The 10,369-nt window shown below is 64.5% G+C and overlaps 1 protein-coding gene across 1 annotated transcript; it reads right to left on the bottom strand.

Moving 5' to 3' along the window:
- Positions 1 to 3,045: 3,045 nt before the first annotated feature.
- On the bottom strand, positions 3,046 to 9,403 carry CRABP2 (cellular retinoic acid binding protein 2). Its single transcript, XM_030965294.1, has 4 exons — positions 9,187 to 9,403; positions 6,632 to 6,816; positions 4,279 to 4,401; positions 3,046 to 3,616 (listed from the first exon to the last, which is right to left on the bottom strand). The coding sequence occupies exons 1-4, from the start codon at positions 9,254 to 9,256 to the stop codon at positions 3,566 to 3,568; spliced, it is 429 nt and encodes a 142-aa protein (XP_030821154.1). The 5' UTR covers positions 9,257 to 9,403; the 3' UTR covers positions 3,046 to 3,565.
- Positions 9,404 to 10,369: the final 966 nt, after the last annotated feature.

The following is a 10,369-nucleotide window of genomic DNA, read 5'->3' as shown; positions in this document are numbered from 1 at the left end:
GCTGGCACCTCCCTGTCCCCAGCTCCTCGGTCAGGACGTTTTGGGGTGGGGGGGATGCCAAGCAGCCAGCCTGGACCATCCAGGGTGGGCTCCGAGCTGGGCAGCAGCCGGCCCGGGGTGTGGGGGTGACCCCAGCCCTTGGGGGGTACAGCTTGGCTGGGGTCACGTTGGATGTGTGTCTGGGGGGGGATGTTCCCTCCCTCCTCTACCCCATCCCCAGCGTCACCGGGGCTGGGTGACCCCCCAAGCCTGTCCTGTGCCCCTGTCCCTTGTAGGGACACCCCTCTCCTGTCCCCTTTAGGGACACCCCTGTCCTGTCCCCCTGTCCCTTGTAGGGGCACCCCTGTCCCTTTGGGGACACCCCTGTCCTGTCCCCTGTCCCCTTTAGGGACACCCCGGCAGGGGCAGACCGAAGCCCCCCCGCTCCCTCCCGGCACGGAGCGGGGAGGGGGATGAGAGAGCCGCGGTTCCCGCACACCCAGCCCAACCTCAGCTTCCAGAAAAATGCGCGGAAAAATTCCGGGGTGAGGGGCCAGGGCCCCCCAGGGTCGCGCATTCATTGCCCGCTTTGTCTCCGCAGATGAAAGGCGAGGGGCCAGCCCGGCCCCCTGCCCAGCCCGGGGGGGCAGCGGGGTCACCGGGCGGGATTAGTGCCGGATTAGAGGCGCCGGGCACCGCGACACCACCCAGGCGGAGCCGCGGGAGGGGGGCACAGCCCCCCGGAGCAGTTTTGGGGTTACTCACGGCCCCAGCCCCCTCCCCAGGAATTGCAATTCGCTTTTGTTCCGAGAGCCGCCGAGCTCCGGGGAGGGGGCGCCTCCCGCCGCTGCCCCTCCGGAGCCCCCCGGGACCCCCGGGCTGCCGTGGGGGCAGCGCAGGCAGCCCCAGCCCCCTCCCCATCCGTGCCCCCGCCATTTCTCGGGGTCCCGGAGCCCCCCCAGGGATCCCCCCAGGCCGAGGCGAAGCGGAGCCGTCCCCAGGGCTCCGAGGAAAGCGGAGATTCCTCCGGCGGGGCGGGGGGCACGGCTGCATTCCATTACCGGCGGCTCCCGGCGCTCCCGGGGTCTCCGGGGCCGCGGGGGTGAAGTGGGGAGGGGTCCGGGACCCCCGGCGGAGGCGGGACAGGGCCCTGGGAACGGCGCCAAGGGTGATGGGCGCCTGCCAAGTGTCCACCTGGAGATACCGGAGCCTTCCTCCCCCTTCTCCTTCTCCTCCTCCTCCCCAGGGAAGGTGTAATTCCACCCTTGCTGCTCCTGGACGAGCTCCCGGGGTGCGGGATCACAGCCCGGCCGTGGCGGTGAGGCCAACACCGAGCCCTGGCTCCCTTCTCCATCCCCCCGTCACTGCTCCGTGGGGCGGTGCCCCCCAACTGCCCCAGGGCCGCTCGGGAGGGGGGCACTGCCCCCGAGGGGTCCCGGCCCGGTCTGGGGGAGCCGAGCTGGGCAGGGAACGGGGGGGAGCAGCAGCACCCCGGAGCTCGAGGCAGGGCAGTCCTGCACCCCGATCCTCCCTGCACCTTCCTGCACCCCGATCCTCCTTGAACTCCGATCCTTCCTGCACCCCGATCCTTCCCTGCACCCCGATACTCCCCGCACCCCAACCCTCTCTGCACCTTCCTGCACCCCAACCCTCCCTGGACCCCAATCCTTCCTGCACCCCGATCCTTCCTGCACTTCCCGAACCCTCCCTGCATCCCGACCCTCCTCCCTGAACCCCAATCCCTCCCTGCACCCCGATCCTCCCTCCTCCTCCCTGCACCCCAATCCTCTCTGCACCCCAATCCTTCCTGCACCCCAACCCTCCCTGAACCCCGATCATTCCCTGAACCCCGACCTTCCCTGCCCCCCCCCAGCTCAGCCCCGGTGTCCTGCGCTCATTAACGCCATCCCATGCAGAGCAATTATCGGCCAGCCCGATAATTAACAAACCCACAGAACAAACCCACGGGCGTCCCCGGCTCCCCTGCCCCAGCCCCGATGGGGTCTCACGGTGACAACTGGGGCAGAGCCCAAAGTCCCGGCCCCACACCGCCCTCCCTGCCCCACAGCCACCCCACAGCCACCCCACAATGACCCCACGGTCACCCCGGAGCCAGCACCCGCTTCCCACGCGGGATGTGCCAACCCCGCTGCCGCCCTTGCCCCCGGCCCCTTGCGCAACGGCCCCACAGGAGGTGTGGGATTTGGGGTGCAGAATCCAGGGTGTGGGATCTGCAGTGTGGGATTTGGGGGTGGGGGTGTGGGATTTGGGGGGTGGGATATGGTGTGTGAGATCTGGGGTGTAGGAATCTGGGGTGTGGGATTTGGGGGGTGGGATTTGGGGTGCACAATCCCGGGTGTGGGATCCGGGGTGTGGGATCCAGAGGGAAGGATCCAGGCTGTGGGATTTGAGGTGTGGGATTTGGAGTGCACAATCCCGAGTGTGGGATCTGCAGTGTGGGATTTGGGGGGTGGGATTTGGGGGGTGGGATATGGAGTGTGGGATCTGGGGGGTGGGATTTGGGGTGTGGGATCTGGGGTGTGGGATTTGGGGAGTGGGATTTGGGGTGCACAATCCCAAGTGTGGGATCTGCAGTGTGAGATTTGGGGTGTGGGATTTGGGCTGTGGGATCTGGAGAGAAGGATCCAGGGTGTGGCATCCGGGGTGTGGGATTTGGGGATGCAGAATCCGAGGTGAAAGATCTGGGGTGTGGTAATCCGGTGTGTGGGATCTGGGGTGTGGAAATCTGGGGTGTGGAATCCATTGTGTGAGATCCAGACTGCGGGATTTGGGGTGAAGGATGCAGGATGTGGGATTTGGAGTGCAGGATTTGGGGTGCAGGATGCAGGGTATGGGATCCAGGGTGCAGGATTTGGGGTGCAGGATGCAGGGTGTGGGATTCAGACTGAGGGATTTGGGGTGCAGGATGCAGGCTGTGGGATCCAGGGTGCAGGATTTGGGGTGCAGGATGCAGGCTGTGGGATCCAGGGTGCAGATCTAGAGCACAGAATGTGGGATGTGGGATGCAGAGCCCCAGGGTGTGGGCTCTGTGTGCCAGTGGGGCCAGCAGGAGAGTCAGGGATACCCGGGGGGGGTCACAGGACATTTATTGAAAAAGGGGGGAGGCAACAGAGGGAAGCTGGACCCTGGGGTGGGGGCTGGGACCTGGCACTGCCCACGCTGGGGGGTTTGGTGTCCCCATCTGTACCATATTCACAAATAAATACCGGGGAGGGGTGGCGGGGCAGGGCTGGGGGCTGTGGGCACCGAGAGCAGCCCGAAGCCGAAGCAGCTCAAAGCAGCGCCGAGGGCAGGCAGGGAGGGGCCGCGTTACCCCCCGCCGCAGCCGGCACCGAGCCCGGCCCCAGCGGGAGCAGAGCGGGGCCGGGCCGGGCCGGGAGATTCTGCTGGGCCCGGAGAGCCCCGCCCTGCGCGGGGAGGGAATCCGTGTGTGTGTCCCCCCCAAAAAATGGGGGTTCAGGGATGCAACACCCCCCTGTGACAGGGGGAGGAGCGCAGGGGACTGAGGGGACACGGGGAGGGAGAGGGGGGAGATTGGGGAGGGGTCGGCTGAGCGGGGTGGGGGTCACTCCCGAATGTACACCCTGGTGCACACAACGTCATCGGCCGTCATGGTCTGCAGGGAGAAGGGGGTCGGTCACAGGGGGTGTGCCCCCTCCTGTCCCCATCTGCCCTCCTGTCCCCTTTACCCCCCTGCCCCCATCCACCCCTCCTGTCCCCATCCATGCCCCCTCTTGTCCCATCGCCCCTCTGTCCCTCCTGTCTTTTTGTCCCCATCTGCCCCCCTGCCCATCCTCCCTCTTGTCCCCATCCACCCCCTTCTGCCTCCATCCCAACGTGCTCCTGTCCCCATCCATCCCCTCCCGTCCCTTTCCCCCCACTCCTATCCCCATCCCAGCGCACTCCTATCCCCATCCCAGCGCACTCCTGTCCCCATCCAGCCTCTCCTGTCCCCATCCAGCCTCTCCTGTCCCCATCCAGCCTCTCCTGCCCCATCCACCCCCTCTTGTTCCATTCCCCCCTCCTGTCCCCATCCACCCCCTCCAGTCCCCATCCCAGCGCACTCCTGTCCCCATCTGTCCCCTCCTGTCCCTCCTGTCCCCTTTCTCCCCCTTCTGTCCCCATCCCCTGCTCCTCCTGTCCCCATCCACCCCCTTCTGCCCCGATCCCAGTGGGACCACTGCCCCCACAGCCCCGGTTGGCCCCGGTTGTCCCTGGTTGGTCCCGTTTGGCCCCGGTTGGTCCCAGCTGGCCCCGGTTCCCCGTTGTTCCCCTCACCAGGATGAGCTCCCCGTCGTTGCTCATCTCCCGGGACCAGCCCGTCCTGGGCCCGTCTCCCTTGAGCAGGCGCTGCTCACACACCATCTTGTTCTTGCCCTCGTCCTCCCACCTGGCCAGGCTCTGCGGGCACGGGGGGCAGCGCTGGGGGGGGGGGTGCTGCTGTGGGCACCCCCGGGGCACCCCCTGCCCTCCCCGGGGCACCCCCTGCCCTCCCCGGGGCACCTGCCACCAGCCCCGGGGGCAGAACGGGCCCTTCGTCCCTGTGCCAGGGGCGTGTGGGGGCACCAGGGGGGCACCGGGAGGGGATGGGGGCACAACGGGGGCTGGGGGGCACGAGGAGGGGATGAGGGGCACAATGGGGGGCTGGGGGCACAGGGAAGGGAATGAGGGGCACAATGGGGGGCTGGGGGCACAGGGAAGGGGATGAGGGGCACAATGGGGGGCTGGGGGCACAGGGAAGGGGATGGGGGGTGCAAGGAGGGGTTGAGGGGCACAGTGAGGGATTGGAGGCACAGGGAGGGGATGGGAGGCACAGGGAGAGGTTGGGGGGCACAGGGAAGGGGATGGGGGGCACAGGGAGGGGATGGGGGCAAAACAGGGGTTGAGGGGCACAGGGAAGGGGTTTGGGGCACAGGGAAGGGGTTGGGGGAACACGGAGACGTTGAGGGTACAATGAGGGGTTGGGGGTACAGGAAATGGTTGGGGGTACAGGGAGGGGTTGGGGACCCAGGGCAGGGATGGGAGTGCAGTGCAGGAGGGGATGGGGAGCTCAGGAAAGTCCTGGGGGGCACAAGGAGATGTTGGGGTGCAGGAGCAGGGGCTGTGTGCACTGACAGACAGACGCCACACACACACAGATACACACACAGTCACACTCACACTCACACACACACACTCACACCCACACACACACACACAGTTACACACAGAGACACACACACACAGTCACATTGACACTCACACACACACACAGTCACACACACACACACACAGTCACATTGACACACACACAGTCACACTCACACACACACACACACAGTCACACTCACAAACTCACACACACAGTCACACAGTCACACACACACACAGTCACATTGACACACACACAGTCACACCCACACACACACAGTCACATTGACACCCACACAGTTACACACAGAGACACACACACAGTCACACCCACACTCACACAGTCACACTCACAAACTCACACTCACATTCACACAGTCACACCCACACTCACTCACGTGAACACTGACAGAGTCACACACACGCACAGAAACACGCTCACACACAGACACACACACACACAGACAGTTGCATTCACACACACACACTCACACATAATCAGTCACACACATTCACACACGCACAGAAACACAGGATCACAGTCACACACACACACAGAGTCACACTCAGTCTCACATTCACACTCACACACAGTCTCACACTCAGACACACACTCACCCTTATTCACACTCACACAGACTCACACTCAGTCTCACACAGACACACTCACACACAGACACACCCACACGCTTTCACATACAGTCTCTTACTCACACAGAGACACTCACACTGACACACACACTCACACTCACATACCCACACAGTCTCAGTCACTCACACACATTCACACACTCACTAACACACTCACTCATACACTTACACACTTATTCACACTCACACACTGACACACACAGTCACACACAGCCACACTTTCATGCTCTCACACTCACACACACACTCTCAAACTCTCATACACACAGTCTCACACTCACACACTCACACACACTTTCACACTCACATACTCTTACACTGACACATCACACACTCTCACACTCACATACACACTCACATACACACTCACACACACTCACACACACTTCCACACTCTCACTCTCACACACACTCACACCCTCACACTCACATTCTCACACACCCACTCTCACACTCACACTTTCACATTCTCACACTCACACCCACCCTCACTCTCACACCCTCACTTTCACATTCTCACACTCAGTCTCACACTCACACACACTTTCACATTCTCACTCTCACACCCACTCACACCCTCACTCACACACCCTCACTTTCACACTCTCACACCCTCACTCTCACACCCTCACTTTCACACTTTCACACACACACTCACACCCACACTCACTCTCACACACACACTCTCACACTCACACTCTCACACACAGTCTCACACTCACACACACTTTCACACCCTCACACTCTCACACCCTCACTCTCACACACACCCCCACACTCACTCTCACACACACACCCACACCCTCACTCTCACTCCCCACCACGTGTGCCCCTGCCGTGCGGGTCCCACCTTGCAGGGCCGCCCATCCACCGTCTGCTCCTCGAACTCCTCGCCCACCCTGAACCGGATCTCGGTGGTGCGCACGGGGGTCGAGGTGCGGATGTAGAAACTCTCCCCGTCCCCGTCCTGCCGGATCTCCACCGCCGGCTTGGCCGCCGCTGCCACCGCGATCTTCCTCAGCATCACGTTCACGCCTGGAGGGGGCACGGTGCCACCGAGAGTGCCCGGTGAGCAGGGGGGAGCACGGTGCCACCGAGTGTGCCCGGTGACCGGGAGGGGAGCACGGTGCCACCGAGTGTGCCCGGTGACCGGGAGGGGACACAGTGCCACCGAGAGTGCCCGGTGAGCAGGGGGGAGCACGGTGCCACCGAGTGTGCCCGGTGACCCGGGGGGGGAGCCATGGTGACACCGAGCGTGCCCGGTGACCGGGAGGGGACACGGTGCCACCGAGTGTGCCCAGTGACCGGGAGGGACACGGTGCCACCGAGTGTGCCCGGTGACCCAGGGGGGTGAATGGTGGTGCCTGGTGACCAGGGGGATGGGCACGGTGCCACTGAGTGTGCCCGGTGACCCGGGGGGAGCGCAGGGAGTGGCACCGAGCATGCCCAGTGACCGGGGCGATGGTGGTGCCCGGTGACTCGGGGAGGGGACACGGTGGTGCCCGGTGACCGTGGGGAGGCCCTGCACTCGGCAGTGCCACCCCCCAGGGCACAGCGAGGGCTGCAGGTGGCTCCAGGCAGCCCTGGGTGGGAGGGGGGGGACGGGCAATCCCCCGGCACCGCTGGGCCACATCTGGCCACATCTGGCTCTCGTTACCTGCCGAGGGGGCGGGGGTGGCGCCGGATGCGGCCCGGGCAAGGCCCGGGGGTGACAGCGGGGACAAGGCCCCCGGGCCCAGCTCTGTGCTCGGTGTGACCTGTGTGACCCCCCCGGGGGTCCCGCGGCCCCCCCTCGGCAGCTGCGGCTTTGTCCCCGCTGCAGAGGCCGCTCATCCATCACGGCCCGCGGCCCCCGGCTGTCACGGGGGGGCTGCTTTGGGGACATTGTTCCCGTGTCACCCTCGCCGTGGGGACTGACACCCCCCCCCCCCAACCCCGCACAAAGGAGGCGCCCCCGGTACAGCGGGGGGGGCGGGGGACACGGAGGGGCTGCGGGAGCCGGACCCCCCCCATGGGAAAGGACAAAACCCCTCCAAGGCGCCCCCAGCAACACCTGATTCACACCGGGGGGTGCCCCAGAGCCCAGACACGGCCCCCACCGTGATACTGACGGGAATGGGGGAGCAGAAACGGCCCCCAAAGGGAGCGAAACCGAGGCTGGGGGCGGCCGGGTGGGGTCAGTCTGGGGGGGCTGGAGCTGATGAAGCCCCCGACCCCCGCAGGGGAGGCTGTACCCCCCAAATCTGTCTGTATCCCCCAAATCTGTCTGTACGCCCCAAATCTGTCTGTACCCCCCAAAATGTGCTTCTACCCCCCCCAATCTGTCTGTACCTCCCCCAAATCTGTCTGTATCTCCCCCAAATCTGCCTGTACCCCCCCAAATCTGCCTGTATCCCCCCTAAATCTGCCTGCACCCCCCCAAATCTGCCCCCAAGTCTGCCTCTATCTCCCCAAATCTGCCTTTACCCCCCCAAATCTGTCGGTACCCCCCCAAATCTGCCTGCACCACCCCAAATCTGCCCCCAAATCTGCCTGTACCCCCCCCAAATCTGTCTGTACCCCCCAAATCTGCCCGCACCCCGCAGGGAGCAGCCGGGGGGAGCCCCCACTCGCTCCGTGGGAAAGCAGAAAGGTTCGGGGGGGGCTGGGTGGCAGATTTATTTTCCTGCTGAGGTTTCCCCGAGCCGGTTCCATCAGCGGGGCCAGGGCGGGGAGAAGGGGAGAGCCGGGGGATCGGCAGTGAAACCCAAGAAAGTGATAATTATCCTGAAATATTCGTTACGTATCCCCTAACCTGGAAAATATTCTGCTCCGGCTGGCGAGGAGCGGCTCAGGAGGAGGGGAGCAGAGCGGGAGTTGGATTTGATCCTGCCCAAAGCCCCGGGGACCCCCCCACAGGCCGAGCCCCCCCAGTTCCAGCCCCCACGATGAGTCCTGGTCCTCCCCACCCCCGCTCAGCGTGGACACGGCTCTTTGCCCCAAAGGGCCCCGAGATGAGAACGGGGATATTGGGACCCCAAAACCCTCACGAACCCCCCCCAAAAAGGCTCCTGCTCGGGCTGGTTTGGGAACACCCCAAAACCGGGGGGGACAGGTGAGCCCGCGGGAGTTTTTAGGGTGGGGGGTGGAGGGAAGCGGGGTGGTGCTGGGGGGAGCACCAAGGTGGGGAAACTGAGGCAGGAAAGGGGTGGGGGGGATCCCTCGGGAGCGGCAGCGTCGTGCCTGTGACTCCTGAGCGGGCAGCGAGCGCCAGAGCTGCGCGAAAAGGGGGAGCAGAGGGATCCCCGCGGCACACGGCGCCTCCGGGCCCCGCGGGCTGCGAGGGGCTTTGGGGATGGGGAGATGGGGGGAACCCCCCCGGCCCCCCCAGCCCGAGGGAGCTCCAGGGAGCGCGGATCCACTCACCCAACGCCTTGAGCAGCTCCTCGAAATTCTCCGAGCTCTTCATCTTCCAGTTGCCGGAGAAGTTGGGCATCGCGGCTGCCGGCCTGGGGGGCGCAGGGAGGGCACCGAGATGGGCAATGAGCGCTTCGAGGGCTCCCTCGGCACCGGCACCGGCCCCGCCGCTCCCTCCGTCCGTCCGTCTGTCTGTCCGTCCGTCCCGTCCCGCCCGCGCCGCCGCCGTTTTATCGCCGGGCTGGTCCCACCCCCCGCCCCGGCCCCGGCCCGGGGGCTCCGCGCTCACCTGCGGAGGGAGAGCCCAGGCCGAGCCCCCCGCCCCCATTTGGGGGTGTGGGCGCCGGCTGGAGCTTTGCATGTCCCCCCCTAAATTCCCCCATCCCCCCGAGATCCGTTCCCTGCTCACCTCCCCGAGCTGGGGCATCTCCCTGGTGCTCCCTGATCGCCAGCATCCCCCCGAAACTGCCCGTGCCCCACATGTGCTGCACCCCCAAATCTGTTTGGACCCCTCTTAAATCTCTCTGTACCCCCCAAATCTGCTTGTATCCCCCAAAATCCTTCTGTACCCCTCCAAATCTGTCTGCACCCCCCCAAATTTGTCTGTACCCCCTAAATCTGCCTGTACCTCCCCTAAATCTGCCTGTACCCCCTAAATCTGCTTGTACCCCCCCAAATCTCTCTGTGCCCCCAAATCTGTCTGGACCCCTCTCAAATCTCTCTGTACCCCCAAATCTGCTTGTATCCCCCAAAATCCTCCTGTACCCCTCCAAATCTCTCTGTGCCCCCAAATCTGTCTGCACCCCCCCAAATCTGTCTGTACCCCCCTAAATCTGCCTGTACCCCTCTAAATCTGCCTGTACCCCCAAATCTGCCTGCACCCCCAAGTCTCACCGCACCCCCCGAGCGTGCACAGGCCACGCGTGTTTGCCCAGGTGTGTGACGCTGGCACAGGGGTGTGTGGGTGCCTGCGCTCACTTGTGCACACGTGGATTCCATCCTCGACTTTCCCAGCCTCGCCATCACACGCAAACTCGGGCACGGGCTCCCAAACTCACGCAAAAATTCGCACACAAAGTCACAAACTCGCACAAAAATTCACACGCAAACTCACTCCAAACTCCCAGCCGTGTCTGTGCACACTCGAGCTGCCAGGGGCAGGTGGAACCCCCTCTCGCAGCCGGGTAAAAGG

This window comes from Camarhynchus parvulus, chromosome 25 (assembly GCF_901933205.1).
Source record: "Camarhynchus parvulus chromosome 25, STF_HiC, whole genome shotgun sequence".
NCBI lineage: Eukaryota > Metazoa > Chordata > Aves > Passeriformes > Thraupidae > Camarhynchus > Camarhynchus parvulus.
Note: the sequence above shows the minus strand (reverse complement) of the source record. Positions and strands in the feature narration are given on the sequence as shown.